Source organism: Crotalus tigris, unplaced genomic scaffold, assembly GCF_016545835.1.
Source record: "Crotalus tigris isolate CLP2741 ecotype Arizona unplaced genomic scaffold, ASM1654583v1 scf7180000018548.2558034, whole genome shotgun sequence".
Taxonomy (NCBI): domain Eukaryota; kingdom Metazoa; phylum Chordata; class Lepidosauria; order Squamata; family Viperidae; genus Crotalus; species Crotalus tigris.
The window spans coordinates 1,628,479-1,656,405 of record NW_024097071.1 but is presented as its reverse complement, the minus strand read 5'-3'; the positions used below and the strand labels follow the sequence as shown (position 1 = coordinate 1,656,405).

At 33.4% G+C, this 27,927-nt stretch overlaps 2 protein-coding genes across 11 annotated transcripts in view; both read right to left on the bottom strand.

Annotated features, from left to right (window-relative positions):
* The window catches only part of LOC120312845 (solute carrier family 23 member 1-like), a 44,100-nt gene extending 40,653 nt beyond the window's left edge, over nucleotides 1–3,447 (bottom strand). The window contains exons 1-2 of one of the 2 annotated variants that reach the window (XM_039354115.1): nucleotides 3,324–3,447; nucleotides 2,534–2,940 (exon numbers count right to left, since the gene is read on the bottom strand). In XM_039354115.1, the coding sequence (XP_039210049.1) occupies nucleotides 2,534–2,640 (107 nt within the window). In that variant the 5' untranslated portion in view covers nucleotides 2,641–2,940; nucleotides 3,324–3,447. The remainder of the gene's footprint in view (nucleotides 1–2,533; nucleotides 2,941–3,323) is intronic. The other variant, XM_039354116.1, reaches the window with a different exon arrangement.
* Nucleotides 3,448–20,154: 16,707 nt separating this feature from the next.
* CNOT4 (CCR4-NOT transcription complex subunit 4) overlaps nucleotides 20,155–27,927 on the bottom strand; it is a 106,355-nt gene continuing 98,582 nt past the window's right edge. For 6 of the 9 annotated variants that reach the window (XM_039354105.1, XM_039354110.1, XM_039354109.1 and 3 more), the window contains 2 exons: nucleotides 22,067–22,279; nucleotides 20,155–21,414 (listed from right to left, as the gene is read on the bottom strand). In XM_039354105.1, coding sequence (XP_039210039.1) covers nucleotides 21,113–21,414; nucleotides 22,067–22,279 — 515 coding nt within the window. In that variant the 3' untranslated portion in view covers nucleotides 20,155–21,112. The remainder of the gene's footprint in view (nucleotides 21,415–22,066; nucleotides 22,280–27,927) is intronic. The other 3 variants (XM_039354112.1, XM_039354113.1, XM_039354114.1) reach the window with 1 other exon arrangement.

The window sequence follows — 27,927 nt, the reverse complement described above, 5'->3', positions numbered from 1 at the left end:
AAGGCAACAATTTTGAAATTGAAAAGAGAATGAAAAAGGGAAGCATTTTAGCACAATGTAATTTGAACCAAAAAGTCTAAATGTTGCTAAATAGCTACAATTCAACTCTGAAGGAATCTAATAGATCTAATAAAAATGTATCTTTCAGATGTGTGCCTACCTGCTTCTAAACTTTGCTTATTTTTTTCAGAATGTATTATTTATGTAGACAATATGGTTGAAGTCTTTAGTATCTGTTGTCCAAAAAGAAATTAAACTTCTTATGGTACTGCTAAACTTTGTTCTTCCTACGGAACTGGACAGTTACATTTTATATCTCAAATCATAAATCTTTCAAAATAATTATACGAGGTTTAGGAACAGTGTATAAACAGGCACAGTATTTACCTTATGACTCAACCATGAAAGTACAGGTCAAGTAAATTTAATTAGCTAGCACATATAATTGTCACATTATTGAGCAAAAAGATCATATCTTTTAAAGTTAAAAATAACAGGCTCTCGTTGCCTTTGAAGTTTTCCAAAGAATTATAACTATAATTGGATCAAAACTGGTGAAAGACAGGCACGGAGTTTTTAAAAATATAGAATATAAAAATATCAGAAATAAATTGTTTCAAATCCTGCTTGTGCAATAAAAGTTCCTCAATTAAAAAAATAGCAGTTTATTACTGAGTCTATCTATTCCCTCTCATCTTCCCCAGTTCCTGAATTAGCAATTTATTGCAACCATCTATTTTCAGTGATCAACAACATAACATGGATAATGAAATGTGGATAGTATTTTGTAGGTAGGGTTGGCCATCACACGTCTATATGTGAAGAATTGTGAACAGATACATGTTTCTTTTAATAAGAGTATGATTTCTATTATTCAGGACAAAGACATCCTATTTCACAGATGATGAAAATAAACCTATTTCATTAGTATATGGTTATTCAAACCATATACTAATTTTGTGTAAAGTTGATGTTTAACTTGCTAGTTCTAGATTTCATACTTTGAGGAGGAATATTCACAGTTGTTCATCCATGTTTTTCAATTTACTGAACTTTACCATTATGAATTCTCAACAATCCTGTGTTGGAAGATTGTAAATCAAACTAGCAAAAATGCAGGCAACAATCTGGGTGAAAGATAAGATTGGAAAATTAGGAAAGCAAGAGGGTGATGAGAGCAGAAAACTGAAGTCTCACCATCACTATGTCTATGGAGATTCTCAGTCATCTAGGTCATAATTATCCCAAAGATGCTTTTTCACGAGGCAACTGGACTTTCTTGTTTTTCTTTGAAGACGTTTTGCTTCTCATCCAAGAAGCTTCTTCAGCTCTTCAGCAGCAGAGCTGAAGAAGCTTCTTGGTTGAGAAGTGAAACGTCTTCAAAAAAACCAAGAAAGTCCAGTTGCCTGATGAAAAAACATCTTTGGGATCATCATCACTATGTAATTTTATAAACCTCTTAACCATTTCTTTGTTCAGTTTCAAAATCATAATCATTGTGATTTTGTATATCCCAAATGTTGCTATGTTCTTTTCTCTATCTTTTCTTGATTCCTAAAAGCAGGGTATAGATTATGTAAAGATTCTACACACCACAAGAGAAAACACTTTGCAATAGGCTACTCTCTTAACAACAAAGTTTTAAATGAAATATCTTTTAACAACAAAGTACATTGTGAAAGATTTTGAGTGAAGTTGCTTTTTCCTGCTGGTTTGGTGACTTATGAAAAGGAAGAAATATGTATAATGGGCATAAGGTAAAGTATTCCCTAGTAGCAGATTTTCAAAAATACTTCCAATTTTAATTAGTTTAATTCATGTTCTGTAATATATTTTCCTCTTAGTGTAGTTGTTAAAGTATCTTCTATCTCAAATGCCAAAACATTATTTCAGAATAATGACACTGCCCCAAAATTTAGTACACCAAGCAAAATATAGAGTCCGTGCCTTCCAAATTATGCTGCATATTAGTTCTTATACAGAACGAATCTTAAGAATTGACAAAGTTCTTCTATAATTCTATAGATAAGATGGAAAGTTTCCTAGATTCAAATCTACTCTATTATCTATGCTGATTATATACCAATTTAGTTTTTTAACATATCTAGCATTACTGTAAGTCACCTTACCATATCTGAAGATATTATTTCCTGCCATGTAGATCAGAGTGTATTACTAAGGATTGTATTTAGCATTATGGTAAAAAAAAAGAATTCAAGAAACATTTTGACATTTGGTTGTAGTAATGCATCAGAAACCATCTAACTTTTCCTACTATAAAACTAATTTCATTGTTCAGGTTTTATCTATAATTCTATAGATTTAATTATCATAATGGATATTGTTTCTAAGCTATATCTCTGCTTTTTAGGCCACACTTGCAATAACCATTGATTATTGTTTGATTGTTTCACATTTTATCGATTAGATTATCAATTGTGTAGCAAGAAGTCTTTATTTTTCAGAGGGCTTTTTGGTTTCTAGGTATTTTTTAATCTTTAATTTTCTATTTAAGGAAGTTAAGAAGAGGTACCTTAGCTTCTCAGTCCAACTGTACTTTCCCCCCAAGATACAGTAGCAGTTGATTTCCTTCAGGTTGAATAGCTTCCTAGAGTCACTGAACGCTGAGCTGGAGCACATGAATAAATTGAAGAGCTGCCAGGATGTCAAAACCAGGTGATCTGTATGTGGGTGTGGATGGCACTGAGACAAAAAAGGAGAGAATTTTAAACCAGTGTTAAATAATTACACATTCCATCTTGTTATTATTGGAATGAGCTGGTGTAGATTTATATACATTCCACCCTGCAATAAAATAAATATGCCTTTCCTTAGATATCAGTGAAAACAGTGCTCCCCAACTTGGTGCTCTCCAGCCATGCAGCAACGGCAGTATCTGGAATGCCTACTCATCGGAATCAGCATGCAGTCTTAAAAGATCTGGAAAATGCCAGGGGGTGGAATATTACATTAGATAAAGGGTAGAGGACCCCCACAAAGTTAAAGCAGAGTTTCTACTAAAGCAAAGTGGAAGCAACAATCATTATTTATATATTTTGTTGAATTAGATATGACTAATTCATCACATGCTGAATTTTTTTGTTATTCCAGTGCTGAGAGCAATTCATAAGTTTGAGACACTACTAAGTATACCTGGACAAAACTGTAACATCAAAAGAAGGTTAAACTATATTGCCATTTTGCAATTTTAGGCAATTCCTCTTCTTACAATTTATTCAGCAGTTAGTTTAAAAACCTGGTTTGCAATAAATTGATTTAGGGTATTAATAACATGCTTGCCTATAACTTCTCCAAAAATTTACCTGAAATTTTCACACTAAGGTTATCCAAGTTTTGACTCACAGTACAAATTTATTGAGTGAATGTATCATGTTCTGCAGCGACATCCATACCTTGAGTCCAAGGAAATTTAGTAGAGCTATCACTAAAAATAGAAAAAAAAAACATTTCCAAAGGGGTTTATGACAGAAGGCCTGGCACATGTGTGGACTTGGTTTATTCATTCAATATTGCCTGTTTATCTAAAATTTTCTCACACACCCATGCAGAGATATTTCCTAGGTTTGTTGCTCTACAATATCTTCAACAATAGATGGTAAAAATCGAATCTTGGATCCTTTAACATATTAAGTTTTTTCTTTAATTGACATCCACAGCACAGACATGAATTACTCTTAACATTTTAATCAATGGCTCAAGAAACAAACAGAACACATAAAAAAGTAAATTTTTAAAAGTTAAATATAAAAATCTCAGATGGCCAGATTTGATCAGATTTCTCTATGATTTTAATCATTTTATTTGGGGGGATTTATGTGTGATGTGAAATATTCACTGTATTTGTGTGTTGTGGGGATGCAAGTATGAAAGGCCAGGATTTGCTCATGTTTATTTTGTCTTTTTGCATTACTGCAAAATCCCTATTGTTATTATATGAATACAGGCTATGTTAGCATAACATGTTCAGGCATGTAATGGTTTTTTGTCCCACTTTGGTCTTTATGAGTGAATCTGGCCTCTCCATATTCTCAACTTATTTATTCATACTATTTATATAGCTGCCCATTTCACAATATACTGACACTAGTCAGCAAACAATTAAAACCAAAGCAAAAATGCTATAAATCATAAACAGATAAAACAAAACAAACTTAAACATAGTGTGAGGTTGTTGTGAAATTGTTTATTCCACAGAATATTCTTGGAAATGCCTCGGCAAGAGTAGATATTTTCTTGCAGAGAACAATTAATCCAACAATAAGAGAAGATCTAGCAACTGTAGTATATAACAGTATTTTACTCCAATTTCATTTTAAGTCGTATTTTACTCTAGTTCCATTTTAAACTGTATTTTATCAAATTTCATTTTAAATTGCTTTTATCACTTTAGTAATAATTTGTTGCTGGGACTTTGCACTTTGATATGGCCCAAGGGCTAATCAATAAAGATTATTATTATTGTAACAGTCAAAACTTGTATATTGGTCTAGGTCCAAGATTTAATCTTGAGTTTTTTCCTTCTGAGTTTCTAAATTAATGGATAGTTCACTATTTTTTTTCAGGCCATGAAGGCAGTTGAGATTTCTTGATATATTTAGAAGGTTAAGAGTTCAATCCTAGGTAGCAGCAGATATTTCTCTCCTAGGGTACAAAGAAAAAATAACTGCTGTGAACCCCATGTGACATCAGGAAGGGCATCCAGCCAGTAAATGCTCAGTTCCATCCAGTTGCTCCTAGACTACCCCAAATTAAGGTCGTAAAAAGGGAGGTTTTTTAATGATTTACTTATATCTGCTAATTCCTTATTTCTGTGCTTCACTCCTAACAAGTTTATGATGTGTTAATTCAGGCAGAATAAGTCTGAACGATCACCATATCCTTTTTCACAAATTTCCTTCTCCTCTTATTCTTTCTATATTGTTGTTTCCTTTCCTAATATCTGGCAACTTATTTTTTTCCCTTAAACTAAAACAATAATAGAAATTTGTGGACACTTTGGTTTCCATCAAGTCTGAGCATATATTTTTCTTGTCCATGTGTGATTTCATTTTGCCTATATAAATAGTATTATATGAACTCTGGCAATCTGAGCTTTCTAGAAAGGATATGAGATGTTTAAATTAAAATAAATTTATTAGACAAAAATGCTTGGCTCTGTACTCATGGAACTGGATCCGACCTGGGATTGTAATCAGTACTGTTCATCTAGTTTCAGTTAATTAGGTAAGACCTTTTTGTTTTCTCTGTTTTGCTAACATGCTGAACTAATTATGAACTGTCATGCTACCACATTTCCTGATTAAAATTAAAATGAGAATACTCAACAGCTATTCCACTTTCCTAAGCAAGTTACATTTTTCCTTTTCTTTCTAAGAATATTTACATGAAATTGTTACAACAACATTATATAACTCTTCTAGTATTGGTATTTCCAAGCCACTCCCACTGAACTAAATAAAGCCTTTTAAATCTAAAAGCAACATGTGTCACTCAATATTAGCTATAATAGTGTGATCTGGTGACCTCTGAACATGTGATAGATCTCAATCCAGGCTGTGCACTGTAGATTTTAACTGAAAGAAGCATGTCTCCTATTTTCCAGTAACTTAATACCAGAAACAATTTTAAAAAACAAATGTTGTGGATATACATTTGAATAACCTATGGAAACTGCTCCACTCTTTCTGATGTTTTCTGATTATCATAAATGGCTTATCTTCAAACCATTCCCTTGTAAAGTAGTTATTTCCCAGTCTATATGAACAGCAACAGTAACAACAGCAAAAAAGCAAGTTTCTGGACAGGTGAAGTGGCATATGCATAAGTTTCCTTTTTTATACTTTATTTAACAATTTGTGTCTCTCATTTGGCAGAAGATTATTTGGCAGAAAAATTGCCTCTCTTATTGGCAGACTTATTATTTTTACTCTTCTGAGCACCTTTAAATTGTGCTGCCTGAGAGACAAAATATTGAGTGGACTTGAACAAAGCAATGACATTTTTAAAAGACACAATTTAAATGACACAATTCCATCCATAGCCCTGACTGGATCCATTAGAATAGTAAGATTAATACAATAATAGTAGACACCATTGTGGGAGACACTGACCTAATAATTAGGAATTTGTTTTGTCTAATAAGAATTGCTGAAATGAAATCTAAATTTTCAAAGTCAGACAATTTCCTTTTGATACTGTTTTAGGCTGTAATTCTATACACTTTTAGTTGGAAGCTGGATTTATCTTGAATAGTATAAAGGAAAGAATTAATGCAATTATCTTGGATGCAAAATTCATACTTACTATTTTAAATCTGGCTTCCAAACACAAAGGGCTGAGCTTGGGTTCTGAAGGAATTTGCTAATTGTCCTGTGATCACTGAATCATGCTTAATTTCCACTGCAATGAATAAATAAAAAAATAAAAAATAATTTGCTACTGATAAAAAAATATTTTCTTATTTCATCTCATATAATTCCTTAGACTTTTGATATTCCAGATATTTGTCTTGTCATCACTATAATGGAAGCATTAGAAGGATAAATGGCATGAAAAAGAAAATTCAAAGTTTTTCCTTTTCTGCTAAGAAGCTTTTAAAATCTTTACAGGCTTAGGTTTTCTTTCTTTACTTTAAAATGGAACTTGGTTGGAGGAAGTAAGTTTGCTTAAATTAAATTTATAATGATAGGGTGTCACAGAAGCATATCTCTTAAGTTACATATAATGTTACTGAAATTTATGACTTTGACATTCTTCCTTATAGTTGATGGGAAATAAATGGCTTTTATTTTCCATTATTTCTCCAATGGTTTGCAATGCCTCTCATTATCAATTTTCTTTATTATATTCCAAGGGAAGACACAATGAGGAAACTTCTTTTATGGGAGGGTTGCAAAATTCAGGCAACCAGTTATACCAGTATTAGTTAAGTCTCTTTTAAGATTTAAATTACATTTTGAAGAATTTCCTGCATCAAACTAGTCAGAAAACATAGTGCCCATTTTTTAAAATATAATTTTAGTCACAGGGAGCTCTGAAAGTCAAAAAATGGCAATCGGGATACATGCCCAAAAGATGTATGGACTTTGCCTACTGCCTTGAAGATTTCTAAACTGAGCTCTGTTAAATCAAGGAATTCCTTTATCTTGATTTCAGTGCATTAATTTTCAGAACCATACTGCTCATTGCATCATACAATCTATCTAGCATTCACTGTGCAAGAGGAGTATAAAAATAACATTCATGAAAGAATGCAAAAATGTTAACTAAATGTCAGCTTAGTCCTGGGCAGGAACAAGAGATGAAGCAGAAAGATAACTCTGCCTTGACTCTGTTTACTATAAGAAGGGACAAAAGGGAACTTTGGCAAGCTTTCATGATTCTTTTGTGATATCCTACAACAATAAAACAGAATTCAATCAGTCCTTATGGAGTTTTTCCTGAACTGGCCTACTTTGAAGGGCTGTCAGATGCTGATAATTTGGGGTTTTAGCCAAATGACATAGCATAAACAGCACACAAAAGTATTTCTAGTTTCCATCCCTAACCAGTGCACTTTTACCATTATTATAGCATTCACTGTACATTTATTCATAAATTTAATAAACAATGAAGGGAGCATTGCACATCTTTGCCTTGCTTTCTGATCAGTATTAAACTGACTAAACTAAGCATTTCACACATTTTGGTTTCCATGATGTATCATTCTATACCTGTGTGCAAGAATTCCAGAATCTAATCTGTTCACTTTATGGTATACATCTTCTAAATTGACAAATATACAATGAATTTTCTCATATGCATGTATTTTTCAATGAAGACTTACACATAATGTGAAATTTATTAAAATGTATTATATCTTCACTATCTGTTTTAACACTAATAAAGAAATGTTTACAAAGATTTCCCATTAGTTGAAATGACAGCTTAAAATCTTGGGTAGAAAAACTTTTGTGTGAAATCTGCTTTATTTTGCTTGCTCCAACATTAGTAAAGACTCCTTTGAATCAATCTTGTCTCCACAGTGTTGCATTGTTCATTTAGAAGTTGTTTCCTTAGGACGTTTTGGGACATCCCAGTCTAGTTTACTTGTCCTGAGATTTTCTGATGTTCTCTTTTCCAAAGTCCAGTTGTGAGAGGTTTTTTTATATCAGATATGGTGAGACACATGCTATCATTTGCTTTGAATCTAATGTGCAGAAAAATCTGGCTTTTTTTGCACTTCCATCATTTGCTCACCAATACATATCAAATAAGTCAAATGACTTATTGTTTTGATTTTTGTTTCCCTTTAGTTGTAATATTCAGTATATCTTACAATGATTTTTTTTCCATTTTAAATATTTTTGTTGTCAGGTTATCTATCACATCCTTCATAAATTATCAAGCAAATTGTTTAGCTAATGCTGCCTCCTGCAGGTCAAAGAACCAAATGGGAAATATTCCGACATATATGAAAGAACTGATTTCTTATGGCAATGATGGCTAGAAAAAAAAATAATTCAGATAATGTCTTTATTAATCCAATTTTGCATTATGAAACAGTATGCATGTCTAAATTATTCAGGCAAAATGATAAAGTGAAAAATGATCATTAATGGACATGTGGAATGAAAAAGAAAAATTATAATGGCATAAACTAAAGAGCAGGTTGCAATGTAATATAATTGTCTGCCATAGATTTCCCTAACTAGATCTATTTAAGAAGCCAGGCTACTTCAGACTATCATTTTTTCCTTTATAATTTTTACATTTTGTATGGGTACATACAAAATATATAATTTTTACATTTTTGTATAGGTATTTTAGATATTTACAGCAGTTTATGGAAGAAAATGCAGAATTAGTAAAGAAGGGCATCTGATTTGCAGTATGATGATTGCACTATAGAAAATTCATTCTTAAACCAGCCCTGCCATATATTAAATGTACAAAGTTCCTTGTCCATGTTCTTTTGCCCTTTTCCACCATTGGCCATCCCTCTCAGGTCAATGAGTCTCAGCCAAATCCTGAGGTAATGCGCAACTTTCACGGGGGGCTTCTGATGAGCAAAGTCAATGAGGCAACAATCATGGAAAAAATTCATAAAATAGAACATAACACACCTAATAACCTCATTGCTTAGTGATTGACATTTCTCTCCCAACTGTGGTTGTAAGTCAAAGACTACTGGTAGTGTGTATGGATAATCAAGAAATAACCTACAATGCAGTAGTCCTCAAGTAACAACATAATTAAGCACAGAATTTTGAGTCACAATTTTGAGAATGGTTTGTAAGTAACTTTTGGGAGGATCCATCATAAATTTAAATAGATATTAAGTGACTGTTAAGTGAGGATTACCTGTACATACATTTTTTTTCACTGATAGGATTGCCCTTAAATGTCCAAACAACATGATGAATACGGTTGCAAATAGGTTAGGTGACTGTACTTTACAGCACATAATCCATGTTTCAATTATCCTTCAGTTATAGCATATTTTATTTAGAACAAGGTAAATGTTCAATCTCCAAGAGAACTTGCAGAAAGAGATTTTGTAGAGTGAAAAACAATGTTTTGCAGACACTAGCTATTTGACTTTATGTTTATGCCTCCATATCCACATGTTCCCTTATCAATGAAATGGGTGTCATATAAATAACCAACCAATCAACCATCTACGTAGCTAAATCTTTCCAAAATCTACCCTTTTGTCATGGAAGATTTAAAAGATTTAAGAACTTTTGGAATTATAGGAACCATTATACCAGTACAAAAAATAATGAGCTCACCTTTTAATATGATAATTATAGTCATAACAAGACATACATTTAAAACCCCAAATATTCCCACAATAATTTTGTGATTTAAAAATGTTTTTGCAAGTTGTTATATGTTGCATTACATATTATTCATTTATTTTATCCTGCTTTTATTATTTTTACAAATAACTCAAGGTGGAGAATATAGCCAACACACCTTCCTCCTCCTATTCTCCCCACAATAATTCTATGAGATGAGTTGGATTGAGAAAGAGTAACTGGTCCAAGGTCACACAGCCGGCTTTCATAGCTAAGACAGGATTTGATTCAGGGTCTGTTTATTTCTAGCCTGGTGCCTTAATCATTAGACCAAACTGGTTATTTCATTAAAAATAAAATATTATAAAACACAAACAGTACAGGTATGGCTCTGTCCTTAAGGAAGTTGACTTAACAACTGAAGCAAAAATCTAGGGGAGTCCTGGACCTATCCTGGGTGTTCTATGGATGTCATTTGGTGGCATTGTGGGAGCTGCACTGCCTCTGTAATAGGGACAATAAACTAATAGCACTTTTCTCCAATTATGACTGTCAACTATGGAAATCAAGAAAACATTAGAGATTAAAATTGTAGCAAAACAGAACAAATTGAGGTACATTCAGTGCAAGTTAAGATTTGGTATGGGCAATTCAAATCATCTCTACTGTGAAAGAGTTTGAAAACAAGCACACAAATAGAGCAGAGAGAATGTCTACATTTGTGTCAAAAGAGTAGAGAACCTCACATATTCATTTTGTTCATTTCATATGATTTTAAGTTGGTCATTGACCAGCATATGTAACATTAAAACTATAAAATTTTACAGTCCCTCCATATGAAACTACATACTGTATGCTTACAAACTATGAAAAATTTCTGGAAGAATAAAATTACTAATAATATAGAAATAATCAATATAAAACTAAAATCTATAAAGAGCCACATGATGTCTTAATATTAATTACAGGAACTGTATGTATTGTTAATGCACAATACAATAATTATTAGACCTCCTTTAAATAAGAAAGAACCTTAACTGGCGAAGCAGGATCATCTGTCTAGGATAAAAATCAACAATCCTTATATTATTTTTTTCTAGGTACAGTTTTTTTTTAACTGAATCTAATCTAATACCCAGTTCCTGATGTACTAATATCTTTCATAAAACATTTCTTGGTATGATATTACAATCTTAACCAATAAATTAGGGAGATAATAATAAATTCTTCTTCTTTTTAAAATGCATTGAATTCAAACATTTTTTTTAAAAAATGTAGATATACAACTCCAAACAAAAGAAGGGCAAAGGAGAAAATATTGATTTTTCAAGTATAGGTTGTGTTTCATAATTGAAACTGTTTAAAAATCTTTTTACTATCTCTGAATATGTGCCATCAAGTTGTTGTTGACTGGTAATTTGGTTCTTCATTTTCCTTCTTTGTCATTGGGAATTAATATAGAGGATTTAAAAAAGGACTCCTAAAACAAAATTTGGACTATGGACTGTGCTTATGGACCTCTAGGGAATCTATTTGCCTGTTGGCTATTAGATGCTGCACTGGATAGATATTAGGGCACTTCCACATTTACAATTGCTATTGGCTATTCTCTTTTCCTCTTTCTTTCATCTTTCCTAGCATTACAAGTAGTCCTTGATTTACAACTATTCATTTAGTGACCGTTTGAAGTTACAATAGCACTGAAAAAAGTGACTTATGACCATTTTTCACACGTACAACCATTGCAGCATCTCCAGGAACACGTGATCAAAACTCAGACACTTGGCAACTGACTCATATTTATGACGGTTGCAGTGTCCCAGGGTCATGTGATGATCACCTTTTGTGATTTTTGAGAAGCAAAGTCAATGGGGAAGCCAGATTCACTGAACAACCATGTTCTGAACTTTAAAAACTGCAGTGATTCACTTTACAAATATGGCAAGAAAGATTGTAAAATGGGGCAAAACTCACTCAACAACTGTCTCACTTAGCAACAGAAATTTTGGGCTCAATTGTGGTCATAGGTTGAGGATTACCTGTATGGGTTATCAGTGGAACTGGGACTTTGCATTTTTATTTTTATTTTGGTGCCTCAGTCTTGACTCATGGTGACTGCTCGGTGAGTCCCTGCCCTTATTTTGGCAAGACTTTCAGAAGTGATTTGCCACTGCTTTCTTCCTAGGACTGAGTCACCCAACTGGCTTGTTTGTTTACCTGACTATCCAGAGTATTCTCAAGAGCCCCCTCGAACATTAAAGTTCCAAAACCTCAACTTCCAGTGGAGGCAAGGCGAACTAAATACGTCCAATGATAGAGAGGAAACTACAACTACAACAAAGACCAAAGAGTCTCTTTGGATAAATAGTAATGGTTGATCTTAAAAAGCAGAAGCTATTCACCCCTTTGGCACAGGTAGTCCTCAACTTATAATCATTCATTTAGTGTCCATTCACAGTTATAAGCACTGAAAAAAGAAATTTTTCACACTTATGACTGATGTAGCATCCCCATTGCCAAGTGATCAAAATTCCGTCACTTGGCAACTGGCATGTATTTGTGACAGTTGCGGTATCCCAGGGTCACATGATTACCATTTGTAACTTCCCTGTTAGCTTCCGACAAGCAATGTCAATGAGGGAATTGAGATCCACTTAATGGTTGCATAACTCACTTAATAACTGCAATGATTCACTTAACAATTATGGCAAAAAAGATCATAAAATGGAGCATGACTCACTTAAAATTGCCTTGCTTAGCAATGGAAATTTGGGGCTCAGTTGTGGCCATAAGTCAAGAACTACTTGTATCTTCATTGTAAATTCCAAGGCTGGCTTGCTGTATCTGTTTTCATTAGTTTGGTCTTATTTATAATTAACCTTAGTCCCATTTTTTACTACTATTCTTGACTTGGCTTTACTAGAGCTTTCAAATGATTTGCATTTTTTAGCTCTCAGGTTACTATTGTCAATATAATGTAATTGTTGATTTTTCTTCTTCCAGTTTTAAAATTTTACTCATCTTCCATTTCACTCAATATACAGTATATTAAATATATAGGTTGGATAAATAAGGGGATAATATGCAATCTTGGCTCACTCCTTTGCAGGTCAGTTTTGCGACGTTCCATCTATGTGACTTCCTGTCTTCTGTATAGCTTCCGCATGAAGAAAATGAGATGTTTTGGAATTCTCCTTTTTCTTTTGCACATTCCATAGCTCGATAATTTGAAACAACTAATGAACCACATTGACTTTTTTCTGCTAAACTTTGGTTTTCTCACTTACCCAGCATGCATCAGCAATAACACCTCTTGCTCCTATTCTAAAGCCAGTTTGAACATCTGGCATCTGTCTTTCCTTGCTGGCATTTCCCAATGATACATTGGATAATCCTAACCATTATTTTTCTAGCATGTAAAATTAAGGACCTTGTGCAATAGTTTGCACATTCTGTTAAGACTCCTTTTTGGGAATTAATATGTAGATTGACCTCTTCCAATCTGTTGGGCATTATGTCATTCTCCACGTTTCTTAGTATAATTTGCTTAGAATCTTTACTGATTTTTTTTGTTGTTTTCATACTTATATAGATATTCCAACAATTCTTGCAGAATTGTTAATTGGTAACGACCAGAGCACTCATCTAACTTCACCTTCATCTTCTAGTATTAAAGATTAAATAGGGAATATCTTCCAAGTTATCTTTGAATTTGGTATTTCTATTGTACAAAATTTCAATAAGCTCTCTCCCTTTTTGTTATCATTTACTGTCTGTCCACTGGTATCCTTTAGCATACCAGTATGAACTTAGAAGGCCTTTTTCAATTTGTAGAGTTTTTAGAACATTTTCTTTATTCTTTGTTTCTTATTTTTCTAATCAATTCATCTTAGTAAAATTCTATAAAAATCCACCTTCTGGTGTTCATTTTTCTAATGTTTATTTTTTGTAGGTTTACAATATACATTTTTTGAAAGCGCTTTTTTCCCTGTTATGTGGCCTTGTAGTTTTTTCTCCAGTGCTTGCATTTGTATGTCCTTGCTCTTAGTTCACATTTCTCATTTAAAAAACTACATTTCAGGAAGTATTGAAACTCTAGTCATACTCTACCATTGGCCAGATCAATTATGGATAATGTAAAATAGAAAACCTCTTGGCATATAAGCTCAGGAAATGCAAAGAGGTGAATTAATATTAAAGGATAATGCATAGTTACCAATTCCTAATGAATATTATTTCAGTTTGCATAAGATATATGCATCAAAAAAATTACTTAGACTTAATTATTTTACACATAGAAAAAGTTGGCACAAATATTATTAAAACTAATTCCTGGAAATAATATGAATGGTCATAGGAATGATCTACCACTGTGTACAAATATATTGCAATTACTACTTCTAACAAATGGTCCGGCATTGACTTTATGTCTATGAGACATAGGAAATGAGCATATGAGTAAAATGTTTTCTTTGCCTTTTCATCAAACAAAGGTTCAGTATATTATTAATTCTTTTAACTGTTCCATATTACCCCATATTATAAGTAGGTACAGACTGAGGTACAGCAATCTGGTTAAAGAGTAAATTCATAACTAGAGACCAATCTCAGAGGAGCAGTTAGATATTAGAGATGCTACTGTATCGAGCTCCATTTTCTCTTCCCCACCCACTTTTCTTGTCCATTATTGCTGTTTATTATTGACTTAAGATTTGATTAATTGAAAGGCTAACAATAGCAAAATGCCCAAGAAAAATTCCCAACATGGCAGAGGAACTAAGGCATACATGGATGAGTCTAGATGGCTGAGGCAACAATTCACTCAGTGAAAAGATGGTGAAGGCAATTGCCTCTTTGGAAGATGCAAAACCTGAATGCTACCCTTAAAAAACCCAGAGATTGTCTCAACAGGAAATCTACTTAAGTAACTAAAGAACTAATAGAGCAGGGGTGTCAAACTGCTGGCCCGTCAGCCAATTGCATCATGCAGAGGCTGTACCCACCCCAACTCCGGCAATGTGAAAAAAAGTCATGATACATCGTGACACGTCATGTGACATGGCGAATTTGACACCCGTCTAATAGAGGAACTGGATAAATCAATTACTTTAAACTGAATGGGAATGGCAGGTATGTTTGAACAAGTTAATACACAACTAGGCACTTGTCTTCTCAAGTTTCAGAAATCACCCAGACTGTAAGAAAAAGCATGTGAAGTTGCTGTGAAAATGAGCTTGATATTGGAAAAGTTCATAAATATATTACTGATGTTAAAATGTATTTTGCTGAGCCAGAGGACTGGGACAGGATAAATAATTTCAGAATTAGAAGAATTAGGGAAAACACAGCAAATAGCTAACTTATCTAAAAAAGTTACTAATACAAATTTCCAGTTTTGAAGATTTGCTCCTAAATTCAACAAAATCCAAAAACCAAGAAATATATTAATAAAATTTTAAACGATCATGTGAAAGAAAAATCCACAGAAAGTTTGTGGATTTAAGAGATAAATTGGTAGAGATAAAGGGTTAGTTTTTCAAGACATTAATCTTACCACAAGCTTGAAATCTCTGATAGAATAATGATTAAAAAAAGGAAGAAGATATAAATAAGGATTTCTTTTCAACTTAATACTTGAACCCTCAAAAATAGATATTATGTATAAATTCCAGAAATGAACAGTTTTCATATGCCTTCATAGAGAATACAGAATAATCTTTAATGTTTAAGAAACTCTTATAACTCTATAAAAATTGACCATCTTTGCATATGGACTCATAAAATAGCTGCTGGTTATAGTTTACATGTTTGATATTGTTTCCTATTAGTTAGGAAGAAAGAGAAAACACGGAGAATGGCAAACTTTGTTTAAAAGTTGATGTAAAGACAAGGCTAGCTGGAAAGGGAGGAGATGATGTTCAACAATCCCCTAAATTAGACTAGCTAGATCAGTGTTTCTCAACCTTGACAATTGCTGGCTGTGGAATTCTGGGAGTTGAAGTCCACATGCCTTAAAATTGTAAAGGTTGAGAAACACTGAGCTAGATCTAATAACAGGCTGAGAAGGTGAGGGTGGGGGGAGTAAATAAAGAAGAGAACTGGGGATGTGTGGGGGAAAACGGTATGAGAGCAAAAAGGATAATTAGTGTGAAAATTCATAATAACCTCACAAATTTAATTATATAAGTATTACTTAGTAAGATAGCAAAGGTTTCAGTGATATAAGAATAGTAAGCAAGACAAGGATAGGTTCTTTAAATGTTGGAGGCTAAGTGATTCAATTAAAGGACTAGAATCAATTGATACTTAAGATCCTTCAATCTATATGTTACAGAAAATATATACATCAAAAAAAATTAAAGATTTTAGAACCAAGTCAACAAGAATAACCAACTCATTTTATGCTAATATAGACCTTATGTAGAAAAGATTCAAAAACATACAGGGAAGATTGTTTTTTGTTAAAGGGAAATTTGATACTAAAATTATAACTTAGGCTCTATTTACCTACCTATCAAGTCAGAATCAATCAAGTTTATACAAAAACTCATGAAACCCTTAAATAAATTTGGCAAGGAGAATTTGGTTCTACGAATTAATTAAATATTAATGCAGGTGCAACAGCTGATAGAACAAATAATCAAGAAAAATAGAAGACAACTTTTAGCATCTAAAGGTTTGATATAACTGCACAAATGTAGCGAATTTAGAGCACAATGCATCCACTCACAAAGGGCTTTACATAGTATTCAAAGAGATACCAATCACATTTGAGGATAGATTATGTTTGTGCCTTAAATATTTTTTGAATAAATTAATCCAAATAGAGATAATCCAATAGGTAAGAGGTGAAAATATAATGTAAATGAGCAGAATAAAAAAGAAATCAACATAAATAATGAATGTATTACTTATTTGTATCCTGCCTGCATTATTTTTACAAATAATTCAAGGCAGCAAATATATACAACACACCTTCCTCCTATTATTTTCCCCATAACCACCCATGAGGTGAGTTGGGCTGAAAAAATGATTGGCCTAAAGTCACCCAGCTGGCTTTCATGGCTAAAGTGAGACTAGAACTCATGGTCTCCCACTTTCCAGCCTGGTGTCCTAACCACTACACCAAAAATGTATCTTCAGGAATTATCTTCAGAATTTAAAAAATATATGGATAAAATTCAAACTTAATTAATATATATATTCTAAGCATTAAGAAAAGGAAAAGGCTTAATATTTAGAAACTGTCCGAATTATTAGCTCATTTTTTATATTTAAATCAAAAATATTATGTATTTGTCAATAAAAACTCAAGATGATTGGCAAATAAGCTTCCAAAAGGTAAAGGAAAGTGCTATATAAAAGCAATAAATGATACTGTCACATCATCACAAATACTAAAAAAATTATTTAAAAGTTTATTTATCAAGCTTGTGTGCCATTCAGTTTACTGAAGGCAACTCTAGTTTGCAAACTAAAACTTCTAAAAACCTCATGACAGAAAAAAAATATTAGATAACCTAAATTTTCTGGTGCTGAGAACTTGAACTCATTTTTACAATTAGAAGTTTAGGTTTTTTTTAAAAAAATATTGAAAGTAGAAAATTCCCAGGTTCTAACATGTAGGTTCTACAAGGCATTTAAAAATTTTATTAAATGAGAATTTTTGTTAAGGTAATTTTCTTCTCATTGCTAGTGCAATTCTAAAATACCTTTAATTCCTAAATCACACAACAATTCATTAGCATTATCTTCTTACAGACATATCTCCCTCCATAATATTTATTATAAATAATATACTAAACTACTAGTCAAACTTTTCAATTTAATTATGGGGAAATTATGCAGTCTAATCAATCAGATTTCATTCCAAAAAGAAATATATCTGACCCCACCAGAAAACTGTTGGTTATTATTCACTCTTGAATAGAATTGTTGAGTTCTTAGGCATAAACCCAGCTGGTCACCTTAGGCCAGTCACTCTTTCTCAGCCTTAGGCGAGGCAATGGCAAACCATTTCCAAAAATCTTGCCAAGAAGAAAACTGAAGGAGCTAGTCCAGGTGGTCACCAAGAACCTTCAATTTGGGGGGGGGGGGAAATATGCAACTTTGATAGAGGGTAACTTTACTGGGATATCCAATATTCTTTAATGAGGACACGTCAACCCAACAAAAGCCTTGAAAAAAAGCTCAAATTGCAACAGAGGATGAGACCTCAACAATAAGACACAAAGTAGAAGTGTTTGAGTTATACATAGGTCCCCATCTATCCTGGCTATCAGAGTTCCTACTTAATTTTTTATAAGAAGGCTATAAAGGAGTCAGCATCTAGTTATTTAATTATGAAAAAATAGCAATCAATTGCCCTTTCCAACCCAAAGAACAATGTCAACAATTTATGGAATATTACAAATGAAGATGGGTGACACCCTGTAGGTTTAAAAGAAGCAATGTCACTAACGCACAGGTTTTGATACTTAGAAGCCTAAGTGCACCAACATAAGCTATTTAGACTCTGTGCAGTAAATGCATCAACATGAAACTTATAAAATTGTACTGTACATTTGGTTAGGTTTCCTGCAGTGCCACAAAATAGTAAATCGCCTCTTCGTTGGGCCAGTCTAAATTTTTATTGTGCACAATAATAGCTTGCACCCTGAAGGTTTTTTATTGAATACTCTTTGATACAGAATATACAGGTAATCCTCAATGTATGACCATAATTTAGCATAAAATTTCTGTTGCTAAGTGAGACAGTTAAGTAAGTTTTGACCTTTCTTGCCACAGTTAAGTGAATCACAGCAGTTGTTAAGTTATTAACGAAACTGTTAAGTGAATCTGGCTTCCCCATTGACTTTGCTTGTCAGAAGATTGCAAAAGGTGATCACATGGCTCCAGGACAGTGCAACTCTCATAAATATGAGTCAGTTGCCAAACGTCTGAATTTTGATTACCCGAACAAAGGAAGGCTGAAAGAGTCATGTGAAAAATGGTCATAAATCACTTTTTTCAGTGCTGTTATAACTTCAAATGGTTACTAAACAAACTGTTGTAAGTCAAGAACTACCTGTATGGCCAATACTCTATGTACTTCCAAATTTTATTAAGTTTCAAAAACAAATCAATAATTTGCTATTGTATAACTGCATATGTGGGAAGATCTTCAAGTGATTTGAACCATGGTTTATTTAGCCTAGGAAGCCTAATCCAGCCTAGGAAGAAATTATGTTTCCATATAGTCCTAGTACTAGTAATTAGTAATTCCGTTCTATCCTAGTACTTCTTCATTTGGTAAAGAGTAATGGCATACCAGAACCAAAAATTCCCACTAACAACTTCATGGAGGAAGGACTGAAAAATTTTCCAAAATTTCTAGTTAACGACCAGTTAACAATAGCTTCCAACCTCTTGCTATGCTCCCAACTTTATATTCTGATGGATTCTTTAAAATCAGCATTTGCTGATTCAGATGTCACAGACAACTAGTTTCAGAAATTGATAGCTTTGTTAAAAGTAGACTGCATGAAGTACATGAAGCTGGAAAGATAAGATAGTTCAGATACAGCTTGTTCCTAGGATGATATTGCACAGATGTTATCAGACTAAAAATATATCTGAGCCAAGCCTTTACGATTCAAACTTCTTGATTATCTCCTATAGTACATACTGATATGCAGAAGGGGGGAAAAGGCAAATACCAGTATTTGTTCTCTGAAGGAAATGCCAATTTCTTACTTTTTTGTATTTCTGTGTTCTGTATTTGTATGAAGTTAATAAATGCACTTTTCAGCTTGCGAAACTCCCTCCTTGGATAAAATGTTTTTTAATTCACCAAGCCATTTTAATTTCTAAAATATGAAGTCTAATTAAGGTAGTACAGTATTTCTCAATCTTGGCCAATTTAAGAGGGGTGGATTTCAACTCTCAGAATTCTCCAGTCAGCACGGGAATTCTGGGAGTTGAAGTCCACCCCTCTTAAAGTTGCCAAGGTTTATGATCTTTAAATATATTAAGTTAAATCATGATGTTTAAAATGAAGCTACAACTTCCAATAAGGTATGACTATTAGGAATAGTCTACAAAATACCAGTTATAATCTAGTAAGACAGTTTGGTCTGTTTAAATTAAAAATTCTTGACTTTAAAAGCAGCGGAGAAAGAATTGTCAGGGAGGGAGGCATAACATTTGAGAAAATAAAAATGAGACATGACATAAATATAAATAATGGTGTTAAGGTAAGGACATCAAATGCTCTATGGGGAGTACACAGCCTTAAGAATCTTTTGGAAACTTTATCACAGAAATTGATATATACCTAAAACAGAAAAAAAAAAGAGAATTCACAAAAAGGTGTCATCAAGTTTTCTGTTTTATTTAAGATTTTAGTTTTAATTCTGAAGAAAGAGGTACATTTCCTTGTTTTTAGTTTTAGCGTCAGGTTATAACCACGTTTAATTTTATGTTTCTTTTCTTCCCTGTCTTTCAATACTGCACAAACGTCCAGAAACTACAAGGTTAGGTAAAAGCTGCAGGCAGAGGTCGTCAAAGGTTGCGCTCCTGATGATGATCTTGTGGCCCCAATGCAGTGCTATCTCAGAGTGTCTTAATCAGGTGATTAAAAAAAAGAGACTGACAAGAAGACAGAAAGATTGAAGTGAATATCACTTGTGTTTCAGCTGCTTATATTATGTATATGCTAGGTATTAAATCTGTGATATTTTTAAAACATTATATTTATTTGAAATCTAAAGCCAAAACTTTTAAAAATTCCCCGTTAAATCATTTCTTACCAACATGTCAGTTATTTCTACAGGCAAATTGTCTTTCACCTACTTTATGCCAAAACTTTCCCACCCCTTCAAGAGAAAAAAGAAAAAAAGTATTTCCCTATATAATCAACTCACAGAATGCAACATGAAAGTTAGGCCACTGCTTTTCCTCAATGTATCTCTGCACTGGATTCTGAATTTTGTATTATTTTCCTCTATTGTCAACATGACATTTTTCTGCTAGGCTAAAATAATTATGTGCAAAGGTTTCATGAAAATATTATGCACTTTGATTTTTCTCTCTTAGTGTGTTTAAAGAAATAGTTTTTAAACAGTGTATTTCAAACACCGATTCAGCAAAACTTAAGAAAAAAAATTAGTTATGACCCTGTGATTGCATTGCATTTGGAAGCTGGTTGGGAAAGATTTTTGATCAGGAACCAGATTCTTCAGAAAGAAAATTATGAAAGAGGGGCCATAGGTGAGTACAGGAAGTCTGGGAGGAGCAATTCCTGCATTTCTAATGTTTTTGTACTTTTCCTAATGACGATCCAACGCTGAGCTCTGTAGTAAATCTGTGGGGGGTTTACTGGGGGGTCTGAAAGCTGTCTGAAAGCCTGGGGGAGGAGAGTGGAAACTGGCAGGGTTTGAAGGAGGGGAATATGGGTTCCAATTGGCTCTGTGCAATGGAATTTGTGTGCTGAAGGGGTTATTGTGGGGGGTCTGTGTTGGGGCAGCACTGGGGCCATCCATCTCTGTGAGAGCCTGAAGAGACTTTAGCCAATGTGGTGGATTGTCGTCTTGAAGAGAGTCTAAACTGTTTCCAGTGGAGGCTGGGATACCTAGGAAGAAGAGAAACACAGGAGACATAGGTTATTCAAAGTAAGCATAAACTACACATATGAAGTAGGACAGTGTAATTTAACCAGTAGCAAGATCAGAAAAAACAATTATTAGCTTGCAGAAATGAAATGATTATGAATACAATTTTTCAAACACAACTGAAGCTGAGTTTTCCTGGAGAACATTTGTCCCTTAAGATGATTTTTCACACTTGCCCAGACATTCTTCCATAATGATATACGATTACCTCCCTTTCTACCTTTCCAAATCTTAATTAACCATTATAAGGAAAACAGCCTTATAAAGAGAGCTTTATAAACAGTGGAGTATGTCCCTTTTTAATGAAAAAAATAATCCAGTTAAAATTCAGTAGCACAGGAATTATACTGCACAGAATTGCATGCCATCAGTTGATGTGGGAACTGACAGAAACCGCAAATATGCTAAGAAAGATGCTAGGCATGCAAAAGAAAAGATTGTGGGGTATTAATGTTCATTTGTTCTAAGATTTCTGGGCCTCTTGAAAGTTGGTAGATGGAAGCTGGAAGAGACCACCGCATTTTTTTTTTTCAAAAAAGATGTATTGATTAATTTGTGCCAAATATGCACTTGATAATTGTCAATGGAGCTGAATGAGCGAGAAATTGTTACCTGTGATGATTGCGGGGTCCATCCAGCTCCCAGGGCTGTCCCAATTCAGGCTGTCGGTTGTGGCAGTGTTGGACGTTGGTACACTGTGGTTGGCGTTGGAGGGGGAAGTAGCATTGGGCAGTCCACCAAAGTTGATGTTAATGTTCGGTAGAAGTGCCCTTAGCCCGTCCTGCCATTCCTTCATATTTAAACTCTCTACAGAACTGTTGTTGTCTGGGAGATTTATCAACAAAAAAAGAAAAAAGAAAATGAAAGATAGAAAATAAAAAGCTGAAGTTAGAAACAGATGTTGTTTTAGTGAAAGATGGTGGCTCTCTAAGCATTTACAACTGTTTTTCTATCAAGAGAATGGGACGATGATAAAGATGAAGCTTCAGTGTTGAGCTGCTGTAGAATATGTAATTATTTAAATGTCTAATGGAGAAAAAAAACTAAATCCTTCCCTACTAAATCTGGGCAGAAACTCAACGCTTAAACAAAAGAATGATTCTTCCATTACTAGCAAGAAAATAATCACATCTTTTCTATGAAAGCAGCCTTATTGATAATTTTGCCCGCTTTGCTGAATGGTAGGGGTATTTAACAGTTCCCTACACAAAGAAGACACAAACAAGATTACAGAATCCTCACCAGAATTACAGCTATAAAATTCTTCCAAATCTACTTTTTTTTTTAAAAAAAGAAAAGGTACTAAATACTGAAAGTGAGAACAGCCTCCTTTGTCTCAAAGAATGAAGAGAAAAGGATATTCTAACATTTTAAAGAAAGAATTAACAAGCTCTAAAGTGGAAATCCTAATGTATTATCATAGTGAACTGCAAAGTTGCAGCAAGTCTACTTTTTAAGGAAGACAAATTTAGTGGCTATTTTAATGAAACATGAAACTTCCAACAATTTGGTTTTTAATCCTATCAATACAACATTCTCCGAACTTCTCTCAAATATATAATTTAGAAAATACCTCATCAGATGTGGCAACAATCATTTGATTAACTAGTATTGTATTTAAAATGGATTTGCCATAGTTATAGGAAAAATACCTTTCCACAATAATGAAACTAATAGAATGTGTAAGTCTTAAGGCCGTATGCCTTTTGGGGGGAAAATTCCATAAATATTCTTGGAGACAAACCTCAAATATTCAAGAATCATGTAGCTAGCCAGTGACAACCAAAATATTTCATTTATAGAACTTAAACAATGTCCTTTATTGTGTCCTTCACAAAACAAAACATCACCCTTTTATTTTGACCAAACTTTTAAGGAAATTTAGCCATTATTAAGCATGCACTATATACCAAGGAGACTGTTAAGTTTTGCAGATCATTACAATAGTCAATCAGGAAAATATAATCTATGAATATAAGTGAATTAGATTCTGAGACTGATTCAATAGGTCTGTGTTCAACATATTCAATATAAACCTGAGTTACGTAATTCCACTTATTGTATCTCAAAAGTACAGACCAAAAGGACTAGAAATGAAAGAGATCAATTAGCACTGCAGAATGATTTCTGATTCTGTTCAAAATGGGTTCAGTTTACATATCCATGTATAACTTGCCCTTAACAAGAGGAAATTGAATTACTTAAGAAAGGTGTGTCAAACCCGTATCACAACTCTTTCCCCATTGCCGGCAATGGGGTGGGTGCGGTTTCGGCATGACGCATCTGGGCGCGGGCCGGCAGTTTGACATGCCAGACTTAAGATGTCCTCAATTAAGATTTGTGCTAATACTCACCCCAAAACACTGCTGTATCTTTATCACAAATTTACAGTGAGAACCAAAACCATATAGTTATATTTTGCAGTAAGTCACTGCTATTAAACATCTGAATACATTTTCTTCAACTATTATAAATTGGGAAGTGAGGGAAAAGAATCAGAAATTGCAGTAGGATTAAATCCACAAATTATAGCTGATGTTTTTATAGTTTGTTCAGTTTAATTCTAAATAACTATGATTCATATTTTATGTATCAACATGCACAATGTTTAATATGCTTTTGTTTACAAATATATTGATATTCCTTTTAATTTTTAGTCATATAAAAGGTACTTAAGTGAAACCCAATTAATTTGAAATCAATATTGTTTTTAAAAATTAATTCTTTCAAATGTTGCTCATTTCTCCTCAGTACTTTGATAGAGATTAAAATGACCTCCTTTTAATGCCGTGCTTCCACAGCATTAAAAAGGAGAATTTTTTTTCTAAAATCATCATCATTATTTGTATTGTAACCTATGCCCAACCATGTAGTCCCCCACCCAGTACGTAAAAAACTGTAATGTTAGGAAGGAGACAAATCTGTACTAAAAGATATTTTATAATTATCATTGAACCCACACAATATTCAAAGCTTTTTGAGAAAAAAATGCCAGTGGGTCAGAAATCACTATGTCTGGATTCTTTGGCACTTCATATATATTTATTAGGATTGTGATTATTTCTGGAAATTCTAAAGATTTCTTGATAAAAGTATATTCTCGTCCCCAACTACTATTACAATTATGTAGTCGTTATTTACTGTATTAACTAATTAAAAAAGCTGTTCTTGATTTATAATGGTACGTTTATTATATCCAAAAATAGTAGAAATAAAATATGTCTAGTCTTAAATCATTTTAAAGAAACTGTTAACTGTTAGGACACATACTTGAAACAAATAAACAGTGAATCTACTGACAATAATTAGGCTATTATTACTCTACTGGAAATTGAAGGTGTATGTTATATCTAGTTAAGTAGCAATATAACATTTTCTTTGTAAATAGAAATGTGGAGACAAGAAAAGCACTTCAGTGGTAAAACTGTTTTTATTAGGAAGCAAATGAATAAGGAAATGTTTTGCTATATTCTAAATTGAATATGCTACATTTAAATAAAATGCATATTTTTAAGATGGAAAAAGTATCAGTATACTAGAATAAGATTATGAAATGATTTATTAAGTTAAATCCTTGAGCTTATCAAAAACAGTTCTCATTCTAGAACAACCATTTAAAAAATTGATTTAATAAATTAATTATCATTAGTAGAAACATTTATATTTATTTTTTTATATGAACAACCTATGCCAATAATTTGACAAACATGAAGCGCGGTTAAATTTCCTTTACATTTCTACAAACATCTTGCAAACAATCTGCACGAAAACTTAATCTGCTAAAATTAAATACAACGTAGCTCAATTTTTGACATGCTAACTAAATCCGAATAAGGCTTTCTTTCAGATATGCTGAGAATGATAGTGTTAATAAAGTGATCTAACAATTTACTATAGGAATATTTTCCTACAAATTATTAATGAAAGGCTAGTACAATAGACAAGCAAACTAATTTTTATGACAGATGAATTTATAACAAATAATGTTTCGCGGTTGTTCTATAAACATTAAGATAAAATAATTAGATTTCAATACATTCATTCTACATTACTGAAATTATAAGATACAGGTGCAATGAAGATAACAAGTCCCCTTAAAGCCCTGATCATAGAAATCATGGCAAAGCTGCACATATAAAATATGTGTTAACACAAAAAAGAAAAAAAAAAAGCAGGGGCATCTTGGTTTCAATATGTAGTATGCTACAGTACTTCTATAAACATGTCAATATATTCCTCTATACAATAATGGACTGTAGAAATAGAAGAGGTAAAATGCTTATCATCAGTAAATAGTAAAATGTGTTACAAGTAGTCCTCAATTTACAACCACAATAGAGCCCAAAGTTTCTATTGCTAAGCACTGCAGTTCTTAAGTTAGTACACGGTTGTTAATTGAATCTGGCTTCCCCATTGACTTTGCTTGTCAAAAAGTTGCAAAAGATAATCATATGACCCCAGGAATCTGCAATCACATAAATGCATGACAACTGCCAAGTGTCCAAATTTTGATCATGTGACCATGGGGATGTGATTGTAAGTGTGAAAAACAGTCTAGGTCACTTTTTTCAGAGCCTTTGTAACTTTGAACGGTCAGTAAACAAATGGCTATAAGTTGAGAACTACCTGTATACTTGATTTTTTGAATAAAAAAAATTCCAAGAGAAAAAAAATCTAAACATTTCCTGAAAACATTTTTATTGTGGCATCAGTTTATGCTTGACTAAAAAAACTGAACAAGTTATTCCTTTTTTGGCAACTGTAGATACTACATTTAAACATTCAAGGTTTGATACACCCCTGGAGGCTACAAGGGCATAACTATACAGTTATCTTAGCAATAGATAACTGTATAGTTAGCTTAGCAATAGTATAGAATCTAACAACAACTACATACATTTCACCAAAACGGGGGACTAAACATCTATGTATGAAAATCTATTTGTATATCCACTAGAAAATTCATTTTAGTTGCAGCATATTGACCTTTATAATGGAAGACTTTGATACATGGCTACCAGAGTTGGTTAGCTGACATTAATTATAAATTCATTTAGAGATTATTCTGGGTATAACTGATTTATTACTTGAAAACTTTTCATTACCAACCATATACGGTGGAACACAATATCTTCAAACTCCTAAGGACCAGTTTAATGATCTGCAAATCTAGAATATGCATGTAGATTCCTAATTCAGGCTCTCCTTCAAACAAAAGGCGAAGGAAAATCCTACATAAAACTACACTGTGTGCACAATTATTAGGCAAATGAGTATTTTGACCATATCGTCATTTTCATCCATATTTTCCACCTCCAAGCTGTATAAACTTGAATGCTTAAATATAAACTTATCAGGTGATGTATATTTGGGTAATGAGGGTGGGTGTGCCCTAAGGAGAACAACACTCTATTATCAAGGTGTGCATAATTATTAGGCAGCTTCTTTTCCTCAGGCAAAATGGGCCAAAAAAGAGATTTAACTGACTCTGAAAAGTCAAACATTGTAAAAAGTCTTTTAGAGGGATGCAGCACACTTGAAATTGCTAAGATATTGGGACACGATCACAGAACCATCAAAGGTTTTGTTGCAAATAATCAACAGGGTCACAAGAAATGTGTTGAGAAATAGAGATGCACATTAACTGCCAAAGATTTGAGAAGAATCCAAAGTGAAGCTACCAGGAATATCCAGTGCTATCATATTCCAGAACTGCAACCTACCTGGAGTGCCCAGAAATACAAGGTGTTCAGTCTCAGAGACATGGCCAAGGTAAGGAAGACTGAAACCCAACCATCGCATAAGTTGAAGCGGCAAGACTGGGCCAAGAAATATCTGAAGGCAGATTTTTCACAGTCCATTTCACAGTTCGTTTTTATGGACTGATGAGATGAGAATGGCTCTTGATGGATCAGATGGATGGGCCCATGGTTGGATCAGTAATGGGTATAGAGCTCCACTTCGACTCAGATGCCAGAAAGGTGGAAATGGGGTACAAGGGCAGGTATTATTAAAGATAAACTAGTTGGACCTTTTCAGGTTGAAGGTGGACTCAAAATCAACTCTCAAACCTACTGCCAGTTTTTAGAAGACACTTTCTTCAAGCAGTGGTACAGAAAGAAATCTGCATCTTTCAAGACCATGATTTTCATGCAGGACAATGCTCCATCGCATGCATCAAAGTACTCCTCTGTATGGCTAGCCAGTAAAGGCATGAAAAGAATAAGATGAACAGTAATGACCTGGCCCCCTTCCTCACCTGACCTAAATCCTATTGAGAACTTGTGGGCTCTTCTTAAATGGGAGATTTACAGTGAAGGAAAACAGTACACATCTCTGAACCGTGTGTGGGAGGTTGCGGTTGCTGCTGCACAAAATGTTGATCATCAACAGATCAAGAAAGTGACAGACTCCATGAATGAAAGGCTTATGACTGTTATTGAAAAGAAGGGTGGCTGTATTGGTCACTGATT